This window comes from Panthera onca, chromosome B3 (genome assembly GCF_046562875.1).
Source record: "Panthera onca isolate mPanOnc1 chromosome B3, mPanOnc1 haplotype 2, whole genome shotgun sequence".
NCBI lineage: Eukaryota > Metazoa > Chordata > Mammalia > Carnivora > Felidae > Panthera > Panthera onca.
Window position 1 is genome coordinate 777,713 of NC_138344.1, and position 27,286 is coordinate 804,998.

At 63.2% G+C, this 27,286-nt stretch overlaps 1 protein-coding gene across 2 annotated transcripts in view; it reads right to left on the minus strand.

Moving 5' to 3' along the window:
• Nucleotides 1-27,286, minus strand: part of RASGRF1 (Ras protein specific guanine nucleotide releasing factor 1) — a 99,412-nt gene that overhangs the window by 41,410 nt on the left and 30,716 nt on the right. For both annotated transcript variants that reach the window (XM_078449099.2, XM_078449098.2), the window contains exons 3-10: nt 26,413-26,560; nt 18,195-18,287; nt 15,845-16,098; nt 9,308-9,387; nt 7,452-7,645; nt 6,751-6,860; nt 3,356-3,474; nt 1,622-1,782 (exon numbers count right to left, since the gene is read on the minus strand). In XM_078449099.2, the coding sequence (XP_078305225.1) occupies nt 1,622-1,782; nt 3,356-3,474; nt 6,751-6,860; nt 7,452-7,645; nt 9,308-9,387; nt 15,845-16,098; nt 18,195-18,287; nt 26,413-26,560 (1,159 nt within the window). The remainder of the gene's footprint in view (nt 1-1,621; nt 1,783-3,355; nt 3,475-6,750; nt 6,861-7,451; nt 7,646-9,307; nt 9,388-15,844; nt 16,099-18,194; nt 18,288-26,412; nt 26,561-27,286) is intronic.

Below are 27,286 nucleotides of genomic sequence, written 5' to 3' on the forward strand. Positions count from 1 at the left end.
GCAGATGGACTAACCGAGGCCTGGTGAGGCACCTGCTGGCAGGAGCGGGTGCTGGGACTTGACGAGCATCTCCGTGTTCCTTATGAGAAAAACTTTAAAAGCCCGAACAAACACCCCCAACCAAAATACGACAAAGGTAAAGAAACGTGCTTTCAGGCAGCGTCTCCAGTTCGACCTGCCCCGCTGACCCCCGCCTGCAGGAAACGTCCCCCCAGCCCGACAGAGATCCTCAGCCGAGACTCCGGAGCTAATGAATACGGAGAGCTCTCCCTGACCCGGAATTCGGTCGAAACTGGAGCGTTCGCCGTAAGCTGACTTCCCCTCGTGCAGCCAAACAGCCGATTTGTGCACGTGTCAACATAAGCGGTGCGTTCCCCGCAGCCACGGCGTCTCGCAGCGTCTCTGTGCGTTCTGGGCCAGGCATCCCGGGTCTGGAAGAGCGGCTTGCCCGAGGCTCTGGCTGAATCGAGGGCACCTTCTGGCCTTTTCTAGGCCGCCGCCGCGTGTTCGGACCCGAGACCCTCCGAAGCGCGCTTCCCTGGGAGACCGCGGTTCACAGGTGCTCTGCCTCCACCAGGAAGATGCGCCCCCACCGCCAGCTGCTTGCGCCTCTGCAGGGCCTCTGGTGAGGATGGTCACCCCTGCTTTGCAGACGGGGAACTGAGGGAGAGACGGGCAGGGGCACTTCTGGGCTGTTTCAGGCTCTCGTGCGTGTGAGAGACTGAGTCGGGGCCAGGTCCTGAACTCGGGGCAGTGAGATAAGCAATGTGCCAAGCTGGGTGCAGGCTGACAGCAGGTGGCACCTGAGTAGCCACGAAGGACAGGAAGGCGGTCTTCCAGGGGAGAAAGAAGGGGACAGTATGAGCCAAGGCCCTGTGGTCTGTGAAGGAGCAGGAGGCGTTTGAGGTGCGGATTCCCCGTCACCTTTGCCCTCTGTGACTACTTAATTGTCCCAGGGAGGCGGAGTGCAGTCCCCCACGACCACAAATTACGCTGTCGAGTTCCCCACGTTTGGGGAAATCGCAGGGTCAGCACATCCGTGTGGTGGGTAAGTCTCCCCCTGGGAGAACCACCTCCGCGATCACGGCATCCCTCCGCCAGCGAGCGTTCCCCCTTGCTTTGGGGACGGGCCGATCAGCAGACTGTGTGGGGTCTCCTGCAGGGCCGTGGGGTCCTGAGGACGGCCCTTCGTGTCTGCTCTCCTGCTGGCACGTCGTGCCTCGGATGCCCGCGAGCCGCTGCGCGAGCTCCTCCTGAGCGGAGGCTCTGGGCGCTGCTCCGGCCTCAGCAGGTGCCGTCCTCCACCCGGCCCCTCACACGCACGCGCGCACACACACGCGCGCCTCTCAGCGGTTTGTCTAGACCCCCGGGCCCTCTGCCCTGGCACCGGCGGTCGGGGGCTCCTCTGGGGGTCCTGACACGCGCTCCCGTGTTCCCCATGATTTCTCCAGCAGAAAACCCGGCTGTGTCCAGCTCTCTCCGACCCGCCCGTCAGACCAGCACACACGTGTGCACTCTCATGTGTCTGATTCCCGGCCCGCCGTCTGGGCCCCAGGTCAGGGTCAGCCGGGCCCCCGTGGTGGTGCCCGCCACGAGCCTCTGCAGCCCCCGCAGCCCTCACCTTGGTCAGGTGCAGTTTCCCGCCAGAGCCCCTGGTGCAGATGATGAGATGCTTGGAGAACAGGAAACACTGTCGCTCGCCCTCTTTCTTCAGGGACAGAGACCCCAGGCGGCCCCTGGTGATCTTGCCCTTCTCAGACATGGGCACCTGGATGAGGGAGCCTGTGGGTGGAGGGCAGACCCTGAGCCCACCTCCCAGAGCCACGCCCGCCGCCGGCCAGCTCTCAGGTGGGTCACGATGCCGGGAGGGGGGAGTCCCGGGTCCTGGTAGCAGGTGCACCCCGGACGCTCTCTCAGCCCCGTCAGCCAGTCCCTGCAGGACCCCTCGGCCCCCTGCCGGGGCCCCGGCAAGTGGAGGAGCCTCCAGGACAGGTCCCCCGTGGCAGGAACGCAGGGCTGGGTGGGGGTGGGGGCAGCACACGTGGGGAGCCGGCTCTAGAGCAGAAGGGGCAGCACCAGGCACGGCCCCGCGGCCACAGCAGACACGACTGCTCAGGCACAGCATGCCGGCCCCGTCCCTGACACCGCGTGCGGGAGGCCACTCCCGGGCAGGGCCATCCGGGGGAAGAAGTCACCTGCTGCCCATGCTCCCGCCCCACACGCCCCTCCTCCCCCTCCTCCCCCTCCTCCCCCTGGGCCTTCTGTCGGTCAGGCGCCTGCCCGGCCCTCTTCTGCGCTCCCTCCTCGCTCAGCTCGTCACCTGTGGCTCTGAGTGCCGCTCCTTGGCGGGAAAGCCCTTCCTTTCCACCTCGTGAACTCCTATTTGTGCTTCCCTCCCAGGAGGGCCTGCCCGACTCCCCTCACCCTGCCTCCCGCCCCGTCCGGCACTGCCTGGAGCCCTGTCCTGCGTCTGTCTCCTCAGGATCCCCTACACTGTCCGCTCCTGGAGGGGGGACCGGCCTACTCCCCCCGCCTGGTTCCAGGTCCAGCACAGCCCCACGGGAGAGGAGGAAGCACTTTGCTCGGGGAACAGAGCAGATTCCCGGTCTGCGGGGACGCTGCCTGTGCCAAGAGGGGCCGTTCTTTGGCCACCGCAGCGTGGGCCCGGCGCCGCCCAACTCAGGCAGGGTGGACGGGGGAAGGGCACGGGGGTCACACGGGGGGCTTAGAGTAAAACTCCAAGCTGAGGACACCTGCAGGGCCAGCTGCCCAGGCTGCAGGAGGTGTGGGCAGCTCTCCCTCTGGCCAGAGAGGCCCAGGGCCGGACGGAGGGACCTCTGACGCGGGTGAGCACAAGCCGGTCCCCACGGGACGTGGGCTCTGGATGGGACAACCCTCAGAAGCACCGAGGCCCCAACGTCCTGGCACCAGCAGCCAGCCCCCCGCCCCGCCGGCCCTCAGTGGGTCTGCACCTCCCAGGCGAGGAAAGGGAGCCACTGTGAACGTGACCGTCCCCGAGAGGCCGAGGACACGGGCACTGAGCCACACCGCCTTCCTCGGGGCTGGGAACGCTAGATTCAGGCCTGTCCGCACCTGCCCTCGTCCTCTGCTCCCTACTCTCTCCCCAGAACGCGGTGTCCGTGTTCACGGGGACACACGACAGACCGGGCCGCCTGGGAAGGAGTGTGTTCCCCTCTGGGGAAAAGGAACCCGGAGGCCAACGGTGTCTGCGTCTGCAGGTGTGGGTACGACGTCCACAGGCCTCCAGCGGCCCCGAGACCCTCAGCAGACGTGCCATTTGGAGGTGTCCCTGGGGCTGCCTGGGGCGGGGGAGGGCAGGGCACAGGGGACGTACCTTGTCTCACGAAAGTCTGGCTGGTGTCCAGCAGGATTTCACAGCCTTCGATAATCATGCGCTCGATGGCTAGATTTTTCCGGATGTTCTCTGTCTCGCTCACTTCGTCATGCATTATCCTGCAGGGACAGGAAATAAGTCAGAGGCAGAAGGAGGCAATGGCCAGGCCTTTGGCAGTCCTAGCAGGAAAGGCCGGCCCCTGGATTCTCTGAGCCTGCAGTCACGAAGAGGGAGAGGGCACGCATTTATCAAGTGCCCGCTATGTGCAGGAGGCTCGACGGGCACGATCTCATTTTATTCTTCTGGAAACCCAAGGAGGCAAATGTTCTTATTTCAGAGAAAAGGAAATGGAGATTAACAATTAGGAAGCAAGTGTGTCTGATCTAAAAGTCTGACCCATGTGGAACAGACAGAAGAATGTGGAGGAAGACGGGAGCATAGCAAACGTCCCTTGTTCACTATTCCGGCCCATGTGCCCCTGCTGGCCTTATTTCCATCCGCAGAACAAACCATGTTCACCTCTGCCTCAGGGCCTTTGCACTTGCTAGTCTTTCCTTTAATGCTCTTTATATGGTTGTTTGCTTAATGTTGTTTGGGTTCTGGACTTAGTTTTGGGGTGCCAGCAACCCAGCTGGCTCAGGGGAAGCCTGACTTGAGTCCGGCTCCAGCCCATCGGGGAGGGAAGCAGGACAAGCCGGCCATTATTCTGAGACTCTGGGCGTCTCTCTTGTTTGTCCTGTTCTGACCGCGGTGGCACCCATCCTCTCCAGGAGGTGGCGCCAGTTACCTGCTTTTAAATAAGCTTTGCAGAAAAGGGGGCCGTGAGTTTCCGGGGGGTCAGGAGGTCACGGGTAAGTTTGGGGAGGGGTCTGGAAAAAGTGGCCACGTACTCCAGGAGAGGCACAAAGCCCCGTTTCGTCTGATTCCACAACTAGGAAGCCAAGAGGGAAGGTCAGTGCGTGTGGTTTACAAAGTCCGAACCCAAGACAGCGGGAGGGGCAGCCCGTGGAAGCTGCACGGTGCTGAGCGGTGAGTCCACGCCTCTGTCCTGAGCCGGCCGGAGGGGAGGACCCTGGGGCGAGGACGGGGGATGATGCACTCCACGCGCGCCCGCACTTCAGCAAAGGGCAGCGGTCACCGACCACAGGTCCCTGAACGCGTATTTCTATCCGTTTCTTCTTCTGGTTATCAGACGGGGCATGTGGCCGGGCCTCGGTGTCCCAGCGATGCTGTCCTCAGAGCCCAGGCCCCAGCCCTCCTCCGGGAGGGACCGGTCGGGCTGTGCTGGCGCCCCGGAAGGGATTCAGCAGCCAAGGGTAAGGGAACCTTTTTTTTTTTTTTTTTTCTGAGGGTGCAGATTCTCCTGGGAAAGGGCTGTATTTAGTGAAAAATAAGGGGTGATAACCAAGTAGCGAAACTGGTTTTGTCGTCAGATAAACGCGAGGTGCAGCTGATCGGACCGTGCCAGCCCGGGGCCGGGGTCTGCGTCCGGGCGCAGGGGGCGCTTGGGGAAGGGCCGGGGTCTGCGTCCGGGCGCAGGGGGCGCTTGGGGAAGGGCCGGGGTCTGCGTCCGGGCGCAGGGGGCGCTTGGGGAAGGGCCGGGGTCTGCGTCCGGGCGCAGGGGGCGCTTGGGGAAGGGCCGGGGTCTGCGTCCGGGCGCAGGGGGCGCTTGGGGAAGGGCCGGGGTCTGCGTCCGGGCGCAGGGGGCGCTTGGGGAAGGGCCGGGGTCTGCGTCCGGGCGCAGGGGGCGCTTGGGGAAGGGCCGGGGTCTGCGTCCGGGCGCAGGGGGCGCTTGGGGAAGGGCCGGGGTCTGCGTCCGGGCGCAGGGGGCGCTTGGGGAAGGGCCGGGGTCTGTGTCTGGGCGCAGGCTGCACACGGCTGGAGGTGGTGCCTGCTTCTCTGTGAGCCCAGCCAGTGAGGGCAGGGCCAGTCCTGAGGAGGGGTCTGTGAGCACAGCTCAGGGGGGCTGGAAGCTCTCCTCAGGGCCCCAGGCAGGGTGGGGGTGACAGGGCTGTTGCCATGGAGACAGGAAAGCTCCCTCCTGTGCGGTTAGGGCCTCGCTCAGGGCCCAGGTGCAGGTCACTGGCTGGGACAGAGGAAGAGCCGGCCAAGTGCTCAGGACGCCGGGGGAAGGGAGTCGGGGTCTCGGGCCAAACACCTTGACCTGCACGTGCCCCCTGGACCCCTGCCTGCACAGGCCGGGGTGCCCAGCAGTGACAAGGAGCCTCGCTGCCTCACGGGGGCCCCAAGTCTTCTCCTGGGGGAGGAATGTGCAGGGACAGCTCCCTGGGACTTGAAAGGACGGGGTGCCCACTCCCCAGTGGTTTTGTTTGTCTGAAATCATGCCCTGGGAACACCCTCACCCCGCCCTGGACCAGCCCGTCCTCCTTCTGCCCAGGTGGGAGCTGTGGCCCGGCCGGCGGCCCCTCGTCAGCCTGGGGAAGCCTCTCAGGGCACGAGTGCTTGATGGGGTCCAGGCAGGACGGGGGCTCCACACCCTGCCGGCCGAGCCTCCTTTGCAGGGCTCAGGGCCCCTTCGGTCTGGGCTCCACGCGGTGCAGCCCCTGGGGCTCAGCCCTCATCCCTGGTGGTCTCACCAGCCTCCTGACAGGCCCGTCTCTGAGCTGGTGACCTCTGACCCCCAGACACAAATGCCCTGCCCCCTCCTGTGGCTGCCTCTGTGCCATCCATCTGTCTCAGGTCCAGCCCAGCCCCAGGGAGATTCCAAGGAACAGGAAGGACTCCCCTCCAAACCGTCCTGGCCAACAGCAGCCCCGGCCTCCAGTCCCTGCGGCTGCGCCTAACTCGCCAGAGACACCTGCTGGTTCCGCCTTCAAAATGCACCTGGAATCTGAGCCTCACCCCCACCCCCACGGCCACCACCTGCCACCGGCCACCATCTCCTGCCTGGGTGCAGGGGGCATATGGGAGCCAAGGCGTTTGGCCTGAGACTGACGCCCAGGGTCCCGGAAGAGGGGTCAGCCCGCTCCTCCACACTGGCCCCTTGGCTTCTGCCCGTGCAGAAGGCGGGCTCGCCGGCTTTGGAGATGGGGTGGGGGGGGGGGGAAGGGAGGGCCAGGTGTGGGGTCGCTGACAAGAGTCTCGGGCACGTGAAGCCACAGGGCTGACACATTTACGCTGGAGGACAGAGCCAACGGCCCCTGTGGGTGCCCTTCCCCGGACCATCCACGCCGGGGACACACGGGCCACGCCATCCTGCCCGGTGGCCGCTCAGGCGTGAGCGTCGAACTGTCAGTCTGCTCGAGGGGCTCTGCCTCCCGCTGGCGTAGGCTGAGCCCCTTCCTCCCAACCCTGACCTGACCCTGACCCTGACCACCAGCTTTTACCACCTGGGGCTGGAAGTTCCTGCTGGGGGCGCCCAGAGCCCGGCTCACCTGGACAGCTCCTCCAGCTTGGATTTGGCATAGTCTAGGCTGTTCCGCTCCACGTGCTCATGAGGCGTGTGGGCCAGGAGCTCGTGCAGCGTCAGGATGTACCTGGGAATCTGTGGCGGGAAGGGGCAGGGGGCAGAGGCAGGGATGGGGAGACGGGACAGGGAGAGACAGAGCAGGAGCACAGAAGGACAGAGAGAGCAGGAAAGAAGGGCCCTCAGCTGGGAGGACTCCCAGGAGCAGGGCTGGGGAGGGAACTGGCTGCACTCTGTCCCTTGCAGCGTCCCACGGAGGCTGGTGGGCTCGGGCCCCGTGGCAGGGCCTGCGCCCGCCCAGAGAGCCCGCTCTGCGGTGCTGGATGGGGGGCGCGGCCAGGGTCAGGGGCCAGCTCCCCATCGCCTGCCCCGGGCATCCCCCACGCCCTGCAGGGCCAGGCCCCCTCCTCACTGTGGCCGGACTCGGCCACATACCCCAGGCACCACTTGGACCATGAGGTAGGCGAGGAAGGTATCCAGCTCCTGGAACACAGAGGAGGTGACCTGGAACACGGGGGAGGAGGGGAGAGTGTCCAGCACCTGGAACACGGAGGAGGTGACCTGGAACACGGGGGAGGAGGGGAGAGTGTCCCGCATCTGGAACACGGGGCAGGAGGGGAAAGTGTCCCGCACCTGGAACACGGGGGAGGAGGGGAAGGCGTCCCGCACCTGGAACATGGGGTAGGTGAGGAAGGTCTCCAGCGTCCTCTCCTCGCAGTCTGGCTTGGCCTCGTAGTGCTTCAGCAGCTTGTCGAAGTCCCGGTTCTGTTTGCAGTGCGCCAGTATCTGCAGGCTATACTGGTGATTCCGCACGAACTCCTGGTAGATGTTCAGCATGGGCAGCAGGATGTCGAACAGGTCGGCTGCGGGGAAGGCGGGCTCAGCGGGGGGGCGGGGGGCCGGGGCCCGGCTCAGACCCCAGCCCGGGTGGGGGGGGGGGGGGTCCCGCCTCGGGGTGCCGCCGCCCTATCCGGGGCCGGACGGAGAGGCGCTGGGGCCACCTCCGAACCGTAGACTCGTGGAGACGGCCCGTCTGGCGTGGCCCCCGTGGACCAGAGGGCCAGCAGCGGGCTGCAGCGGGGGCCCCCACCCCTTCGGGACGCCGCACACCCCGACGGCTCCCAGCCGGGAGGCCTCCCTGGAAGTGCTCTCTGCGGAGGGACGCGGCCTTGCCCAAGTCCTGCTCGACCCGACGGCGGGCCCGGGTGGGGTGTGAAGGGGGGGCCCCCGCCTCAGTCTGTGACATCTCTGGGTCACCCCAGCTCTGGAGTTTCTGCGGGGTCGGCCGAAGCCTCCGCTGTAACTGCCCCCTGCCCTGGCTCCCTCACCGTGTCACACGAGGGCTCCCAGGAGGCCTCCCTCCTAGCCTGTCCCACCTGTGACACAAGTGATGGCCGAGGTCACACGGGGACTCTGTGGCAGACGTGGAAGCAGGTCTCTGACCGCATGTTCCACGGCTTCCTGCCACACCACACTCCCACCTGAGCCCGTCCCTTCCCCCACGTGTCCCTCTGTTCCCATCTTTCCAGACCCGCTTTGGTGAGGTGGGTCCCCCGCCGGCCTCCTGCCCTCCCAGCCCCCCAAAGCCCAACCACTCTCCCTAGATCTCAACACTTGCCGGGTGGGACAGACCCACCGAAACCGCTGCTCAACCCCATTAAGAAAGAAAAGCATGCGTCCTGGTCATAAACTCTGGGCAGGGGCTGCTGGACGGGGCAGTCCTCTGCCCAGTGGACGGCATCCTCGACTGGGAAGGACAGGAGGGGTGGCCCCCGTCTGTCCAGGCCGCTCTGATTTTGACCTTGGGGACAGTGGGGGTCTCTGACTTGAGAACACAAGAGAAAGCGCCTGCCCGGTCAGAGGCGTCCATGGCCCGAGGGCGGGGAAGCTTTGGGTCAGTAATGCTACTTTTGGAAACTGATAGTAAGGAGAAGTCGTCACCGGCAGAGATCATTACTTCTGAGCCAGCAATGGGCACCGAAGCATTACGAACCCAGCAAAAAGGATGCTTCCAGAGTAAGAAAACACTGGTGCTATGAAGTTAGGCAAAATAAATAAATAAATAAATAAAAATAAAAATAAATAAAACAACAGCAAGATTCAGAATCTAAATTCAGTATGTTTGCAATTATGTAAAACGGGGACAAAAAAACCCAAGATCTCTGCATAGAAAAAAAATTGGAAGAAAACACACTGAAATGTTTATAGCACTTATCTTTGGAAGGAGAACGATGATTGATATTTTTAAACCTTTTCTACTTTTCTAGATTCTCAAATTTTCTCAAATGGGTACACAGATATTATTTTTAAAAGGGAAAAGTACATAAGTACCTAAAAATACGCCGTTTCCTCCTAGAAATGCAGTTTTTGCCAACACGTGTGTTCTCTTCTCCCTCTGGGGGATTCGGTGGGTTTCTGGGGGGGGCTGCTCCAGGACGGAAGCACCACCGGCCCGGACGGTGGCCCCGGCGAGGGCCCTGGGGGGAGGTGGGCGGCCGGGGACCCTGCGAGGGCCAGCTACTCACCCAGGACCAGCGTGGGCCAGCTGGAGATGCGGGCCTTCAGGCCCTGGTAGAATATCTGATGCAGGAACATGATGGTCTCGCTGAAAGGGGAAAGCGCGGGGTGAGCCCCGCCCCGGGGGGGGGGGGGTCCCTGCCCCTCCAGGGCGCCGCGCCCCCGCCCCAAGCCAGCCCCTGAGGACCCTGCGGGGCTCTGGAAGGGAACCCCTTTCTCCCCCGAGACCTCAGAGCAAACACCGTCAGCACGGACAGCGTCACCCGTGGGGCCCGGTGTGGGACGAACACCAGGACCTTTGTTAAAAAGCAGTCGAGAATTTCGGCCTCAAGTGGGGGCCGCGCCCCGGGAGCCTGAACGCTGCACTGGCTCCCGGCCTCCCTGTGCCCCCAAGTTCTCACCTGCTGGGAGCGCCCCCTGGGGACCCCTGGAGGAGCCCAGGGTCACACGGGGGGGGGGGGTGCTCTGGTGGAGTAAAGGCCACCGAGGGATGTACAAAACAGGCTGTGGCCTCAGACCCACAGGAAGCAGGGCTGCACTCTGCCTAGGCCCCTTCCCTGGCTGTGTGACCTCGAGCAAGACGCCGAACGTCTCTGATCCTCAGGTCTCTCACACAAAACGTGGAGGCGCGACGGGATGCACCTGCCACTAACGGGACTATTTCAGTGTGGGGGGGGGGCACTCAGTCACCGCTCACTCTCCACCACCCTTTGGGGCAAAGTTAAGGGAGCAAAAGACCCAGTGTCCCCAAGCACCAGCTCCGTCGCCCCCTGACGTGCCGGGGGATGTGCGCTGTGCTGGCAGCTTGGTGCTCTCCCGGCAGCCACGCTGGCCCTGGCTTCCCTCCGGCACCCCCTCCCCGCCCACGGCTCTGCAGGCAGCTGGCCCCAGAACACAGCCCAGTCTGTCCTCACAGCTTGTCTCCTCGGGGACAGACTCCTGCTTCCTCCTGCAGCCCCTCCCCCCAACCATTCCTCCCCTCCCCCTCCCCCCGGGAGAGGTGGAGGGTCTCCCCAGAGCGGCTGGAGCTTGTGCTGAACCAGACGGGGAGTCCCGTAGGATGCTAAGGTCGTACACCCTATTCTTGGACCGGAAAACAGAGGCCCAGAGAGGAAGGGTTGGGGCAGCCGGAGCCTCTGAGCCCCGCTTTCCCTCTCCCCGGAATGTTCTCCGTGTCTGTGCTCTCTTCTTGCCCCTGCCCCCTTGTTCTGCTGTTCCAGGCACCGGGTATTTCCCCCCGGGGGGGGGGGGCTGGTGCAGGAGCTGTCCCCTCTCCCAGCACCACGTGCCCTGGGGTCTCGCTCCGGGGTGGAGGGTGCTGAGGGGCGCAGGGACGTGGGGAGCAGAACGTGGGGTACCCCTCATGTATAGAGGGGCTCTGATAGGCAGGGGGCTCTGTGACCCCAGGGGGGAGAAGGAGGGCTGGGAGGGAAGTGCAGAGACAGCGGGGGCAGGTGGGGTGGGGGAGTCGGGGACAGAGGCAGACACCGCCTTCAGGCTGAACAGCGAAGCCCATGACCCCATCATACCCACGAGACACACAGACTGGAAGGGAAACGTGGCACCGGGGGAACGTATCAAGAATCCACGTAGAGGACACCTGAGTTCTCGTTCTGAGCGTGGTCATGAGGGAGACCTGACTGTCATCTCCCTGAAGTCCCACGAGAACGGTCCCCCAGGTGTGGGGACACACGGATCCCCGACCAGGGACACCCCCACATGTGGGGACACACGGATCCCCGACCAGGGGCCACACCCTGGTCCGAAGTCATTTTTTATTTTTAGGCAAATCCCTACAGTGACTTTTGAAGGGCTGGTTTCCGTCTCTTTGTGGCCCCTGAACTAGTCTGTCGAGTGTACAAATACCAATTCTGAGAACCTTCAGGCCACATGTGAAGATCCTTCGGGCAGTTCAAAACCAAGAGACTGACCCAAGGGTGTGTGAGAATGCACGAAGGGAAGGCTGATCTGAGACAGAAGAGTGGGTGTTAGGGGACTTTCAGGGGATCTTGAGGGAGCCCGGGGGCTCTGGACTACCTGGAGTTGCCACAGCAACCCTCGGGGGAGCCACCCCCAGGCACCTGCAGCCGACAACTGCTCAGGCCGCACCGAAAAGGAAACGCACCTTCTGGAAGTCCAGTGCTGCACAGACCTCTGTAGTAGCATGCTGGGAACGTCATAAGCTGGGACTATAAAAATATAGCTGACAAAGCATCCATTTTAAAAGTATACGCTGTGAGAATTTCACCTGTAATCTTACTACCTAGAAATTACCATCGCTTCCCACCTGACAGGAAAACAAAATGATCTCATTGTGCTTTGATTTGCTTTTAAAAAAAGCCTTGTTACGTTCAGCAAACACTTTTCCTGTGTATCGGCCATCTGAATTCCTTCTTTTGGGAATGGCCTAGCCGTGTCCAATGACTCTTTTCTCTTACTAATTTTTTTTAACGTTTATTTATTTTTGAGACAGAGAGACAGAGCATGAACGGGGGAGGGGCAGAGAGAGAGGGAGACACAGAATCGGAAGCAGGCTCCAGGCTCCGAGCCATCAGCCCAGAGCCCGACGTGGGGCTCGAACTCACAGACCGCGAGATCGCGACCGGAGCCACAGTCGGACGCGTAACCGACTGCGCCACCCAGGCGCCCCTCATTGTTCTTATTTTAAAACGCTGTTGCTTATATGTGTGTACGTCTTCATTTGAACTTGAAGACTGGCTTGCTATCCTGCACTGACTGGAATTACGTTGCATTTACAGAATATCTTGGGTGAACGCGGCAACTTTACGACACAAAACCTTTCCATCCGAGGGTGGCCCCACCCTCTGTTGTTGTATAGCCTGCAGGCTTAGGAGGATTTTTACGTTTTTAAGTGGTCTGGAAAGAAACAAAATAGTATTTCACAGTATGGGAACATACGTGACACTCACAGTTTAGTGTCCATAAACGGAGACTTAGGGGAACACAGCCACGTCCATTCATTCGTGGATCGCCCATGACTGCTTAGTTTCCGCTCAGACCGCATGACCCACACGGTCTAAACTATCTGTCTGGTCCTCTACAGAAAAGGTGTGCTGATCCCTGGTCCACGTGAATAGTGCCCCTGAGCTGTGCAGTGCGTAACTGGTACAGCTGTATGCTATGGCCCTGAACTCACCCACAGCAAGCGGGACTCAGACACGGAGTAAGTCATTATTTAAGTGTGATGGCTGCCACCGAGGGCAGCACAGGACCCTGGGGACACATAAGCAGGGACACAAGCCGATGGTGGCAAGGGATATGGCGACGCGAGCCAAGGAAAGACATGGAGGCAGAGTGGAGACACCCGTCCAGGACACAGGGTGGGAGGCGTGTTCGAGGAAGAGGCAGTGACCTGTCTGCGGGATACACCTGGGAAGAGCTCCTGGTACCCGGCGCCCCCCGGAGCCCAGAAGGCGTGACTCACCCAAGGCCAATGCAAGGTAAGTGGGCGGGGCCTGGCCCCTGCACCCCCACCCTGCCCTCTGCCCGTTCGTGGCCAGTTAGCTGCCTCTGTCCAACACGTCCCTCCCGCGCAGACATGGCTCATCGATGGTGCACACGCCCCGACCCCCCAGTGTCCTTCTTGACCCGGGACTGCAGGCAGCCCTGCTCACCGGTCACAGCGGCCTCGGCGACAAGCCATCTGTCACCTGGCGGGATGCCCCTGCTCACCGGCATCGCCCGCGGTGCCCGGCACCGGGGGCCGGGCGTGGCTTTCACCACGGAGAAACAGCGCCAGTCTGCAAGCTTGTGGTCTGGCTGAACAAACCCGCCACACGCTTTGTGTGAAAGATCTCTCCTCCCTGGTGGAGAGGCACAGCGAGCCCCTCCCCGCTCTGCGGCATCCTCCCGATCGCCCACCTGCGTGCCCAGGGGCGCTCTCTTCCCAAGCTCCAGCCGACGACGCTACCCAGTCAGCAGCGCGGTTCTAACGGGGCTGTGCATTTGAGCCTGAAACTCCAGCAGAAAGTGACGTGCAAATGTCTTCTGGTAAGTGGGCGGCCTCTGCCCTTGGCCTGTGAGACACCGACCTCTGCGCTGTGGTGGGAGGCAGGGGCCCGAGGCTCACTGGTTTTTCCTACTGAAAATAGTACAGAAATACAGAGTACGTTGACCGGCTCGATATTGAACCAGCCCTGCCTTCTCGGTGTAATGACGTACCGTTCTTTTTATGTAATTCTGGATTCAATCTGGAATGTTCTGTATCTATGAGATCTGGTGGGAGAGATGCTTTGCCTGTTTTGGGTGCTAGAATGACACTGGCCTCCAGGAGGAGGGGGGACGTGCCCCCTCCCCGTTCGCCGTGGGTTCCATTCTCCGCAGGGGCGTCATGGGGGGGCTTTACTGTGACCTCAACGTCTAGCTCCCACTGAGCAACCTTACCGGGGCTCTGTGTTGGGTGCCCTGTACGGACCTCTCACTGGACCCCCCGACACCTGTATGCTCCTCCGCCGGCCCCTGCTGACGATCAGGTCGGCGCTCTGGAGGCCTTAGGAATTGATCAGGCTGCTGCCGTTTGGAGCAGATCAGTGAGACCCGGAAGGCGAGTGCCTGTCAGCCTGGGGCCCGCTGCCGACCGGGGGGCACAGGGCCTGCGGGGACCTTCTGGCACCGGGAGAGGAGGGGGCTCCTTCCTTCCTGTCTGTTCTCAGGTAAAGGCACCCGGCCTGATCCGTGCAGTCATTAAATGATAAAAATATAAAACCGTAGGATATTTTTTTCAAATGACTTCCGAACAAAGGCTACGAGCTGACGCGAATACTCTTGACGGAAGATTCCAGGCTAAACGGGCGCCGTTAAAGACAGGTGAAGTGTGACAAAATCACGGGAAGGTGAAGGAAGTACCAAAGCACACCCTTCTCTCAGTGATTGTGATGAACGCTCACCAAAGACTTGCAATCTTGGCCAAAACCGCGAGAGACACGGATGTAACGACGCCTCCGGGCCCGGCTGACCCGTGGGCTGCAGACCCACTTTGTGCGACTTCTCTGATGAACACAGTCTGGCCACAAAGGTATTTTCTCTTCCTGGTGACGTTCCCAACACTGTCGTCTTTTCTCTAGCTTGTTCGTTGTGAGAATACGATATGTGACACGTGTGGTGTACAAAATACACGTAGATAGACTACTTTTCCAGCAAGAATTCGGGTCAATGGCAGCCTCCTAGTAGTTAAGATTTGGGGAGTCCAAAGTCATATGTGGATTTCGGGGTGTGCGCCCCACCCCCCCAAGTTGTTCGGGGAGGTCACCTGGGGCCTCATGGAGCCTGCAGGACAGCGAGCCACCCGCAGTTACGTGAAGCTCCCCGCCGCAGCGTGGCCCGTGACCCACGGCACCTGTCACCCTGCTGGAGAGGCAGCTCCCTGGGCTCCACCCCAGACCTCGAGATGGAGACGCGCAGGCGCTCACAGCGCGTGTCCGCGGACGGTGCTGTGCTGCCCGGGACACCCGGCAAGCCACCGCGCCTGAAAGATCCAGCTGTGGTTTCTGCAGTGTTAGCCGATTTCAGAAAAAGATAGTGACTGATTTTCTCTGTCTCAAGAAATGAATAGAAGCATTTACGCAATGCTTAAAACCCGTGTTCGACATTACCGGGTTCAAAAGCAACCTCGTGAGGCCCAGTGGCTCGGTTTCTGGAAGGTCTTAGGAGGCTGAAGTCTGTTCCCCTCCCGGATGGTCTCTTTCCCGCCCCCACTGCGGTGCTGGGGACACATCCTCGGCCTCAGGCCCACCCACCCCAGTGACTCTGGGCCTCTCCAGCTGGACCTCTGACCCCCATCTGCGTCTCTCCGTCAACCGTGGCCGCCCCACGGGCCCTGTGCCCCCCGGGACCCCGGGTCCTGACTGCCGGTGGAGGGCCGGTTTCGGCCAGTGACACGGCTGCGCCGGGCGTATTTTGGGCGGGTCACAGCTGAATGAACATCTAGGGGCCACACGGTGACCCGCTGTAATTCCTGGGGGGGGGGGGGGCGGTAATCGCTTATAAACTGCGGTCTGGTTTTTTTCCCCTGTTTGTATCCCGCTTACTCAACTTTACTACCCACTGAGAAGCTCATCTAAACCATTTCTCGAGAAACTCCCCCGACCATGCGGTTGACGGCAGAAGAGCCGCTGCTGGCTCGCCCCCGGGCGCCGCCAACCCCACGCGGGCGCCAGAGTCCCCTTCCGGGAGAGACGGCCGCTGGCACGGAGCCCGGCCTCCGGGCCGTTACGGCCGCGTCCGGAGGCCGATTCGAAACGCGCTCGGTGGCCGCTCTGCTGACGTCTGCGCGGAACGATTCTTAGCCGAGGGCCCGGCGGGCGCCGTGGGGAGGCGTCCGGCGCCCCGGCAGGTGCCCGCTCGATGCCGACAGCACCCCGCCCCCAGGCTCCGTCGATCAGAGGCGTCTCCGGACGCGACGTCCCGGCGGCGCGCCTCCACCCACCCGCGCTCCGCGCCCACGCTTTTCGGGGCGACTTCCGCCCCCCGTGACGGTGACGGGCGGACGGCGGCTCAGGGGCCCTCCGCCTCCGGGGCCGCCTCACCTGTTCAGGAAGATGCTGCTGACGTCGTCGTGCGTGATGGGCGGCTTCTTGGAGCTGGCGGCCATGCGCAGCGGCCGCAGGAAGTTGTTGACCAGGATGTGCAGCTGCTGAACGTACTCGGCCTCGGCCTCCAGCATGCTGAACACCACCTGGTTCCGCTTTCGCATGCTGTCGGCGTGCGGCGAGCGGATGTAGTCCTGGATGATGGTCTTCCACTTGCGCCTGCACAGCCAGCCGCGCAGGAAGCTCTGGACCTGGGGGGCGGCCAGGGGGGAGGGGGCCGTCGGGGGGGGGCTCAGCCGCGAGGGCCCCGGTAGGGGGGTTGGGGGTCCGTCGGGGGGGGGGGGCTTTGCCGCCAGGGGCCCGGCGTGGGGGGGGGAGGCTCTTCTGCGAGGGCCCTGGGGGGGGGGCGGCGTTGGGGTCCGTGGGGGGGGGGGGGCTCGACCGTGAGGGCCCCAGGACAGGGGGGCTCCATCGGGGGGCAAGGCAGGGTCGGGCGCCCCATCTCGCTGCCTCCTCCACGGTGGGGTGTGCAGGGAGGTAAGCCGGGACCAGGGCCTGGCCTGCCCGCGAGACCCTGGGCCAGTCGCCGGGTCCCATAAGCCGCTTTCCCATCCGCATGATGGGGCTAAGGAGGGGGTGCCTGGACTCCACGTGTTGCCCCATGAGCTTTGCTGGAAATGTAGGTGCCAGGCCCCGCCCCGACCTCTGCATGTTCCCCAGACCCCCAGCTCGCCTCCAAGGCAGGGGACGTGTGGCCCTGAGTCCCTGTCACAGGAGGGGCTGGGGGCAGACGCCTGCCAGGCCGTGCTGGGCCTCCCTCACTCCTCACCTCGTCCAACGACTGGCCTGGAAGCCTAGAAGCCTCAATTAACGCTCATCGGGATAGAGGGCGATTGGCAAATTGAACAGAATGTGGCAAATTGGTTAATCTGGTGCTTGGGGCCTCAGCAGGGCCTGCCTAGAGCCCTCCTCTGGCCTCTGTGGCGAGATGGGCACAGATACTTGGCGGGTGTGTAGTTGGGCCGCTGGGCGCAGCCGCTTTGGCAAGAGCTTGGGAGAGGACCTTGACTCATGGCCACGGAGACGACTGTTTTCCGATGCACCTGCCTCCAGGCCAGGCACCACCCGGCTCCTGCAGTGGGGTTGGGGACCTGGGGACCGCCTCCTGGGGGCTGGGCACAGGTGCTCATCAGAACCTCAGTGGAAAGGTGTGCGGACAGTCAGGATGTGGATGTGTGACTGGGGGGCATCTGCCCTGGAGAGGCGGCCGGCCCTGAGTCCGGACCGCCCCCTTCTAGACTCAGAGGCTCTCTCCACGAGGGAAGGGCCCGCCTGAGGCTCCAGGAGGGTGGAGATAGAGGGAGGGAGGGGGATTTCGGCAGGCACAGGGAGATGTTCCACCCAGAATGCTTCTCCAAACGGGCAGAGAAGCCCAGGGGAGCCCCAGCAAAGGGGAGCCCTGCCTGGTGGGGCTCGGCTCAGACCTGGTGGCAAAGCCCAGTGCCTAAGGGGGCCTGGCAGGTCCCACCGACGACGCAGGAGGCCAGCTGGTGGGGACTAATGGGGCTTGCATGCGCAGCAGTGTGTCCCGGGGACAGAAGAGGTGGCTCTGGAGCTTGAAGGCTGGGGTTTCAACGTCACCCACAAGCAGCTGTGTGACTTGGGCAAGTGGCTTTGCCTCTCTGCGCCTCAGCTGCCCCCCATGTGAAATGCGGATGATGGCAAAACCCTAGAGGGCTCTGCGTGAAGGGTCTGACGCATAGAAAATGCTTAATGAATGTTGGCTACTTCTATTTTTGAGAAACAAAATCCAGATCGTTTAGCTTCTAAAGCACTGGCAACAAACTAAAAAGAAAAAAAGACCCCCACGCCATGTGGGTTGAAGACCTCAAACACACACACTTCCCCCTGCACCTGCCCCCACTGCTGCCCCAGGCTGCTGGGTCAGTACCCAGAGCCACTGGGCGGGTCCCCATGCCATCTGGGCTCCCACAGATCACAGCAGCAGGGTCAGCTTTGGGGCCCCGTGGGCTTCCAATCCGGGGTGTGCTGGGGACCAAAGCCATGAGGGGAAGGCTCTGCGTGGGGAGGGGACTGTGGCCTTAGGAGGCTGTCCCGTGTTGTGGGAGAAGCTCCTGGCCGACAGCCTCTCGGCCTGGGTTCCCGTCCCGGCCCCCCACCCACTCCCTCCGCTCTGGAACCTGCCCTCCCCACCTATAAATAGAGTGCATCCAGTCCAAGGCCGGGGCTGAGGAGGGGGTGGCCGGCCCTGGGGGTGGAAAGACAGTCGGTGACAGTGCCCACCCCGGGCAGGGCCGGGAAGCTCTCAAAAGAGGACGGTACACACCTTCTTAATCTTCTTGATGTCACTGTCCTCATCGTTGGGGGTGACAGTCTGGGTGGACTGGATGCGCTCGTTGTCCCTGAGCAGAGTCGCGATCTGTAAGAGATGAGGGCGCGGTGGTGAGTGGGGGCCCCCGCCACTCCCCAGCCCATCGAGGGCTCCTGTCCCCGGCTCTGTGTGCGGCTGCCCACCTGCACACCCAGGCCCCAGCTCCTGGCGAGAGGCCCCCGCGCTCTCCGGGCGGCGGGCACCCCAGTGCAATGTGGCAGCTTTGGCCTCAATCTGTGATTCTCCTCCCCACAGCCCAAACCACCAGCCCCTTTATTTCTGAATTTTTGTTGTGGCAAAACAGCATAAAACAACTATTTAAACCAGTTTCAGGTGCAGAGGTCACTGGCATGAAGCACGGTGTGCCGCCGTCCCCACCGTCCATCTCCAGGACTTTCCACCTTCCCACGCTGAAACTCTGACCCCATTAAACCATGTTTCCCCCTCCTCTGGCCCCACCGTCTGGGTCCTGTCTTCCGTGAACTTGACTCCTCTAGGGACCTCCTGTCACGAGTGGAAGTGGAACCCTACAGAACTTTTGTGTCTGGCTTAGTCCACCTGCTGCGACGTTGTCAGGGTTCGTCCACGCTGCAGCAGGGGTCAGGACCTCCTTCCTCTTTAAGGCTGGATAGGGTTCTGTGCTGTCTGCACACCGCACCTGGCAATGCACTCACGCGTAAGCGGACACTTGGGTGGTCCCCTTAGTGTTTCCGACAAAACCCTGCTGCCGTCAGAGAAAAGCAGGTGGCGGAGGCAAAGCCGGGCCGGCTGGCTGTCCCCTCCCCTGGGCAGCCCTGAAGCACTTCTCCGACCGGGAGCCTCTGTGGAAACTGCCGGCCTGGAAACACAGGACAGCCCCGCGGAAGGAATGTCTGAGCTGCCCTAAAAAGCCTCCACCCGGCCGATTTGGGGATCGTGCGTCAGCACCTCCATCCCCCCGATGTCAGCAGAGCTGCAAGAACAGAACCGAGGGGCGGGGCCCGGGACAGGGGGTGCCTCGGGGACCCAGCCCCTCCAGCCTTCTTCCCGCCACTCCGGGCGCCTTTCACTGGGGCTGTGGACCCCCATTCAAGAGCTGGCATCCCCCGTCTCTGCCTGCCACTCTCATCAGAGTGCTCCCGGCGCTCAGCACACGCTTGCGGGCTACGTCCACGCGAGGGAATCAGGCCCGCAGCCACCAAACAAACGGCAGGCACAGGAACGCAGGGCGGCCGCGCAGGGGAACCTACAAACGCTCCGGGCCACAGCGCCCTCTGCAGGGCGTGTGGCTCTGTCCCGTCCAGGCCGCGAGCCGCGCCGCGGGATGAATGGGTTCTCACAACTGAGCACTTTTGGAGCAAAACGGAGCAGTCACCCCCTCTCCACGCTCCGGTTGCTAAAATTACCCCAGCCTCTGCTTGCGGAGTGGCTGCAAATATCCGAGGAGCATTCCGGCCGGCGCGGACCCTTCTTCCTCTCGTTCCCCCTCCCCCCACCCCTCCCGGCTTGTTTTCAGCTCTCTGCAAACATCTGCACGTTGGCAGAGGCGGACTCTTTGATCCATACGCCAGAGGGCTGAGGACACACGCACGCGCACAGGCACGCACACACAGGCTCTTAGCTCAGAAACGTGGGGATGCCCGGTCAACACCCCCACCTCTGGCCCGACATTATCGCTTCCCAGCGGCCGTCTGCACACGGTACCCTTTTCTCTGTACAGCGGTGACGTGCGTCTGTGTGTGTGCACGCACGCGTGTAAGTAGCCTGTTCTTAAAACCGATGGTGCTCTTCTCGGAGAGACGCTCTCCAGGACGGCTCCTCGGCAGGGGCCAGGGCGAAAAATGGACACAATTAGGTCAGGCACTGTGTCGCTGCACAGGTGGCACTAGAAAGCCCTGGGGGGCGGACTCTGGGGAGCCGCGAGCCCAGGGACCCGGCAGAGGTCTTGGGCAGTGGCTTCTCCCTGCCAGGAGCTAGTGGCCCCAGTGGGCCCACAGAGGCAGCCTTTCTCCCCACCGGGCAGGTCCCTCTGGGGATGGCGTGGTGGGCACCCAGGGCCTGCTCGGCTGACCCTCATCAGCGATGGCCACAGAGAGCTGGCACCTTGGCTCCTACCCCAACCCGCTGGCTCGCACCCCGCTCCGGCCCGGCCGGGCTCACGCCGGCGTCTCGCTCGCCCTGCCCACTTGCGACCCTGCGGCCTGGCTTGCTCGGCCCATCGGGGGCAATCCCTCGCTCGCCACACGCTCTGGGGCCCTGAGCACCGGCGCCCGGCCCACCGCGCCCCCAAGATGGGGTCTTTGGTGCAGAGTGCATTTAGTCAGCGCGGCAACTGACAGCGGAATGAGCCCACGGTGTTGCTTTTTGCTAAACAGCCAAGGTTTTGCTAACGATTTCTGTATTTCTTGGTTTTCAAACAGCTGCCGCACAGCCCAGCTCTCTCTCTTCCCCTCTCGACTCCTTCTGGCCTCTTCTAAGCCACACAGGCGTCCACCTTGGTCCTCCCGGGCCAAGCCCATCAGCACGTCCTGGGGACGTCTCTGTGCTGGGCTCTGGTGGGACACAGCTGGAAGTAGGTGAGTCAGATCCCCCTGGGGGCTCCCAGCCTAACAAGGGGGTCAGACGCCCCCAGAGGTCACTCACTGTCCAACAGGACAAGGTGAGAACGGAGGCGTGCAGCTCCTGCAGTGGGGGGGGGGGGGGGGGGGCGGGTCTCACCAGGGAAATAGCAAGGGGCCATCCAAAAGAGGTTTTGAAGGACAAATAGAAGTCCGACAGGAGGGCGATGGGATGGAGCCCGTCCAGCAGAGGGGGCGGTGTGAACAAGGGCACGGGGCAGCAGGGGAGGCGAGGAGCGAGCCTGCAGGCAGGGAGGTGGGCCCTGTGCGGGGAGGGGTCACACGGCACTGTCCTGCTCCCCCAGAGCGGTGTCCTCGCCGACCCGTCTCACGTGGTGGGGGTCCACGTCAAAGTCTGTTTGCAAGACTGGTTCCGAACGAATCCCTGAACCAAAGATCTCAGCGGTTTCTTCCAGAGTCAGACTCCAGGATCCTGGGTGCTGCGGGCCTATAACTGAGTGCTCCAGGCTAGTAAAATATGGCGACGGCCTCCAAACTCCTACCCTGCCCTGTAGGCCCTACGTTAGCGCTCCAAATTTACTTCCAACCGGAAATGGAGGGAAGACAGCTACTGAAGCAAGGAAACGGAGCCAAGCTGAGCATCCCAGAGATGCCCCTCTGTCGTAGAAGGTCGTCCTCAGAGCTCTGTGGCCTGACAGGTGCTCAGGGGAGCCCAGAGACCCAGCAGAGGTACGCAGCACGGTGCGGAGCTCTGGCTGGGCGTGATCTGCAGGGAAACACGGCTGCGGGGCTGGAGGGGGGGAGTGCGCACGGCCTCAGGGCTGGTTTCCCGGCGTGTGACCGGTGCAGAGCCCCGGACCCTAAGGGCCCAGGTTTGGTTCAAGGCTCTGCTGTTGCTGTCTGGAAGTTCCTGATGGCCCCACGTTTTCATTTTGCCTTGAGCCCCACAAATTATGTAGCTGGCCCCGAGACAAAATAAGACACTGGTGTGCTGGTAAATGTTTGATGACCAGCTCTCTGAAAGAAAAGCTGTGACAGGCAGCACGTGCCGAGTTCCATGGGGGAAACACGCCCACCGTGGCCCGTCTTAAGCTGCCAAAGTCGAGAAACCAGCCTGAGTAACTGTGGAAGGTGAAACAGCAAGTTCCTGCAAGCTGGCAAGAGCCGGTGCACACATGCCACGGGGCGGGCGACGGGCTTGGTAGCTGCAGGGGAGAGGTGGGTGAGAGACCCCCGTGAGTGACCGGAAGGGCAGAGGTTGTGAGGGCAGCCGTGTCTTCTACCTGTCTGGGAGCGGTTTTCGATGGCCGTGGAAGCCCCCCCCCCCCCCCCCCCCCCCGCCGCTCTGTCCAACCTTTTGCACAGTCTGTTCCGTATTTTGCACACCAGCTGCATCGGGGTTTGGGGACCGAAGGGGGAAGCAGTCCGGCAGTCGTTAGACTCTGGGTCTCCTGCTCGACGACGCAGGACTGGGCTTCTCGGTCCTCTGCCACCTGACGGTGGGCGTGGTCCTGTGATGTGCCTCTGTCCCCGGAAGTGTGAGGTGTTCCCCTTCCCACGCGTGAGCCCGGGGCCCGTGGGCCGTGGCCCCCGACTCTGGTGAGAGCGCGGGAGCAGGGCCCACGCTGGACCCTGGGTGCGTGAAGGAGCAGCACTCGCTGCTTGAAGCCCCCGCGATGAGGGGTTGTGGCCGCCGAGGTACTTGGGCCACCCTGACAGGGGTGCGTGGTGGCCACCGAGGGCTGCCTTCGGGCTGCTGCTGTGGACAGGGGAGCCGGCTGGAACCAAGAGGTGGCCAGGAGAAGGCGAGGCCCTGCAGGCCCTCGGGACGTGCGAGAGAGGGCGCCGGGCTTTGTTTGGCCGTGGGAGGTCAGGGGGACCGTGGAGGCTTGGGGCCACGCAGGCGACGCCGTGGCGGGTGAACGTACACCCTTCCTGCAGGCCCGGCTCCTCAGGAGGAGGAAGTTTCCGGCAGACGCAGGCCAGGGGTCCGGAACCAGGGGAGCCAAGTCCGAGCCGGGACTCCATCACTCGGGTGACCTTGGAGCCACCTTGGCTAAGTCCCTTCCTCTTCTGTGGGCTCAGCGTCTTCAGATCCCTCCAGCTGTCAAGTTCCAAGGCCTGTCTTCCTCCCGGGGGGTGTCACTCATCACTCGCTCGGCTTCTCAGTGCCTCCGGCCTCCCTCACGGCCTACTTCCTGCAAACAGGCTGCATCCCCCTGGCCTGCAGGACGTGTGTGTGAGACACAGAGAGACCACAGCCTGAGAGCTTTACCAGGACGGCCTTTCTTTCAAAGTCCCTTCAGAAGAATGTTTTGCCCCAGAAAACTAGGGGGCAGAGGAAGCTCTGCTCCAAATTTGCACCATGTGGGGCCTCTGCTGCCTCTGACACACACACACACACACACACACACACACACACACATCTGACCTGCTTGCTGCTCCCCAGCCACAGAGGGGACCCCGCCCTTTGCACCCTCGCCTTCTCTGGTGTGCAAATCCTTCTAACACCATATGCAACATGGACCCATACCCTCTCTGGATGTAAAATAACTCACTTTCTGCCTGGTTCACACCACAAGCTCTATCACAATGCCAATTTCATGGTACTACAGTTAGACCTCAGGGGTGGACACTTCCATACCTCCAGGGCCCAGCGGAGTGTGACGCACGTTTTTTCACTGAGCACCTACTATGTGCCAGGTGTGAGGGAGAGTGACAAAAGACAGCCTGGCCCTCCAAGTCCCCAGTAGGTTGGGTGTGGGGATGTCGGGGAGCAGGGGTGGTGAGCCAGGGGGTCCCTGGGAGGGGGTGCTGGACTGGGGGGGTCCCTGGGAGGGGGTGCTGGACTGGGGGGGGCCCCTGGGAGGGGGTGCTGGACTGGGGGTGGTCCCTGGGAGGGAATGCTGAACTGGGGGGTTCCCTGGGAGGGAATGCTGAACTGGGGGGGGGTCCCTGGGAGGGGGTGCTGGACTGGGGGGGGTCCCTGGGAGGGGGTGCTGGACTGGAGGGGGTCCCTGGGAGGGGGTGCTGGACTGGGGGGTCCCTGGGAGGGTATGCTTGACTGGGGGGTTCCCTGGGAGGGAATGCTGAACTGGGGGGGGTTCCCTGGGAGGGGGTGCTGGACTGGGGGGCGTCCCTGGGAGAGGGTGCTGGACTGGGGGTGTTCCCTAGGAGGGAATGCTGGGCTGGGGGTGTCCCTGGAGGGGGTGCTGGACTGGGGGTATTCCCTGGGAGGAGTGCTGGACTGGGGGGGGGGTCCCTTGGAGGGGGTGCTGGACTGGGGGTGTTCCCTGGGAGGGGGTGCTGGACTGGGGGGGGTCCCTGGGAGGGGGTGCTGGACTGGAGGGGGTCCCTGGGAGGGGGTGCTGGAATGGGGGGGGTCCCTGGGAGGGGGTGCTGGACTAGGGCGTGTTCCCTGGGAGGGGGTGCTGGACTAGGGCGTGTTCCCTGGGAGGGGGTGCTGGACTAGGGGGTGTTCCCTAGGAGGGGGTGCTGGACTAGGGGGTGTTCCCTGGGAAGGGGTGCTGGACTAGGGGGTGTTTCCTGGGGAGGGTGCTGGACTGGGGGTGTTTCCTGGGAGGGGGTGCTGGACTGGTGGGTCCCTGGGAGGGGGTGCTGGACTGGGTAGGGTTCCATGAGGCAGGGCAGGTGGGATGACAGGGCCATTCCAATAGGAGCACCAGGATGTGCCGTGGCCAAGAGGTGCCAGAGTCCTGGCTGACCGGGGGGGGGGGGCGGGGGGGGCGGCGCCTGGGGGAAGAGCGGAGGCCGCAGCTGTGGGCAGGTGGCTGCAGGCTCATGTCAGAGAATGAGTGAGTGGCACCTGGACACCCCTGCTCGTGAATCTAGTGACGGGACTGGGGCCAGGCCTCTGGTTCCTCACAGGGTGGAGCCCCAATTCGGGGATGTGTGCCGGGCTGGGGGCTCCCGGGAGTGGCCTCCAGGGTGCGGCCGATCCCAGAACGAACCAGGTGCTGAGACGCAGGACGAGCGCCTATCCCAGAGCCATGTGGGAAGGGGCTCCGGGCAGGGTGGACACACTGGCAAGTGGACAGGCGGCCCTGGGCCCAGCTGTGTGAGCTCAGGCACGTGACTTGTCTCTGCACCTGGTTCCTTGAGTGGCTGGTCACGGAGGGACTGAGAAGTGGCCTCTGCAGGTGTCCGGTGCAGGATGGGAAGAGGAATACTGAACCCGAAACTTTGTTGAATTTCAACTTCCAAGGGCACCGGGCAGCTTGGCCGCCGAGCACCAAGGCGGAAGTGGTGACCTTCAGTCTGTGAACATCCCAGGCAGAGCTGGCTTCGCGGGCACGCGGCGGGACCCGTGCAGCTGCCATCTTGAAATTCTTAATAATTTCCTTCTGGAATCTGTGCTTTATGGTGACATCAGATGGGACAGTGCAGCACACCCCAGGTGCTTGGGGCCTCAGCTCACGTGTGCTCCTGCCTCCCCGGGACGGGTTCTCAGCTGCCCCCTCCCCACAGCCTGGCACCCTGGGACCCATGACCATGGCTACCCTGTGCCCTGGAGGCAATGGGTGGCAGGAGCAGGGGAGACTGGAGACCCTGTGCCACCCGCAGGGGCCTGGGTGCAGGTGCAGAGGGTGTGGCCCATGGTGTCTCCGGGAGACAGCAGCCAGTGCACCAGGTGGGTGACCCCCTAATCTGGGAACATAGCGCCTCATGGTGCAGAGGCTGGGGGAGGTGGAGGCTGAAGTTGGGGGTCACCTGGGTTGGGGTGGTGGGCCGTAGGACGGGGGCGGACTCCCCCAGCCCTAGCCACGGCCTTGCTTATTTCCCTTGCACTGGGCCCTGGAAATTACGTAGCGGATTCTGGCTGCAAGAGTCTGTGCGTTCCCGTCCCCTCCTCCGCTCGAGTCCTCGGCTCTTGTGCGACGGGGCCAGACGGTTCCAAGTGTGCTGTGGGGTGAGGGATCAGATCCTTCTGGGCTGGGCAGACGGCTGGCAGGGTGTCTAAGGGCCGAGAGCATCTCCCACGCTTTCACGCAAGAGGGGCTGGCTTGGGAGGCTGTGGGAGCGCAGGCTCCGATGCTGGAGGCCCCGGTTCCGCGTTTCCGACGAGAAACTGCTTCGCAGACGACACTCGGGATCGAAGCCTAGCGGGCCCCGTCCAGCAGCAGCGCAGCCTCCAGACGGCTGCCCGACGACCCCGTGAGAGTGCTCCCCGCGACGGGCAGAGGGCAGGGGCTGCTGTGGTGCTGACACGGGAGCGCACGCTCCGATGACCGGGCCCGGGCCCCCGCCGAGTGCTCAGCGTGGTCCTCGGCATAGTACCCCCGGTGCCCTCGTGACCTCGCACCGTCCGCACAACCTCGCTGGGTGCTGGCGAAAAGCCCACCTTACAGATGAAGAAACTGAGGCACGGAGCCTAGGGCGCCTGCTCCAGTCGCCCGTCTGCAGTGGCAGAGGCGGAATTCGAACCCAGAGCCGACCACGCGCCCCTCCCGCTCCGCCTGCATCGCTGGGTCTACGTCTGGAGACCGGCCCGCCGCCCCCCTCCCCGCCCCACCTGCAGGAGCCCAGGGTGCTCTGAGGTGCCGGTCTGGGGCCTGGACCCCCGCCGGCCCCCTCCGCGCCCAGCCAGCGGTCACCTCCGCCTTCAGCCGCTCGATCTCAATCTCCCCATCCTCGATCTGCCGCCGTAGCTGCGTGGCCACTGTCTTCTCCGTCTCCACAATCTGCAGCAGGTGCAGGTACTTCTGCATCAGTGCCTCGTGCTCCGTGGCCAGGGTCCGGTAGCTGTGGACAGATGGACACCGCAGGTTAGCCCCCAGCACCCCTAGAGATCCAGCCCAAGGGCCCCCCCCCCCCCCCCCACTCAGGACACAGTGCCCGGGGCCCCGGCCTGGCCGCCTCCTCCCCAGCCCGTCTCACGCTCCAACCTCTGGGTCCGACGGGTCCCGCTCTCCCGCCAGGAGCTCTAGGCCTTTGCACGGGGCAGACCTCCTGTCTGGAATCCACCTCCCCTGCCCTCCCTGTGCTAGCCCCGTCCTCTTTCCTAGGCTAGCCCGGGTCCAGCTGAAATGCCGTCTCCAACCCGGACTATGTCCCCGCAGCCCGGGCCTCTGATGACGAGCCCGGCGCTCTGGGCACGCGCCCATCCGAGGGCAGCCTTGGCTGGGAGGCTTGTGTGGGGGTGATTGGCAACAAAGCCGGAAAGTTAGTGGGGACAGGTCAGAGGGCCCCCCAAAGGATAAGCAGGGGGCGGAAGAGATAGCCCAGCATTTGTGCAGATTAACAGGCGTCACCTCACATTTGCAGAGCATCACAACTGGGGGCAGGAGGGGCGGTGGGGAGCCTGGAACACCCAAGGTCATGGGCCAGGTCACCTGCGTCTGGGCCAGCTCTCCCTGACTCCCCACAGCACAATCATGGCCATCTGCAGGTATCAGAGCTGGGGAGAGACCCCATTCCAGGAAAGGGGTGCAGCTCACAGGGCAGAAGGGCAGGGAACTGGAAAGCCAG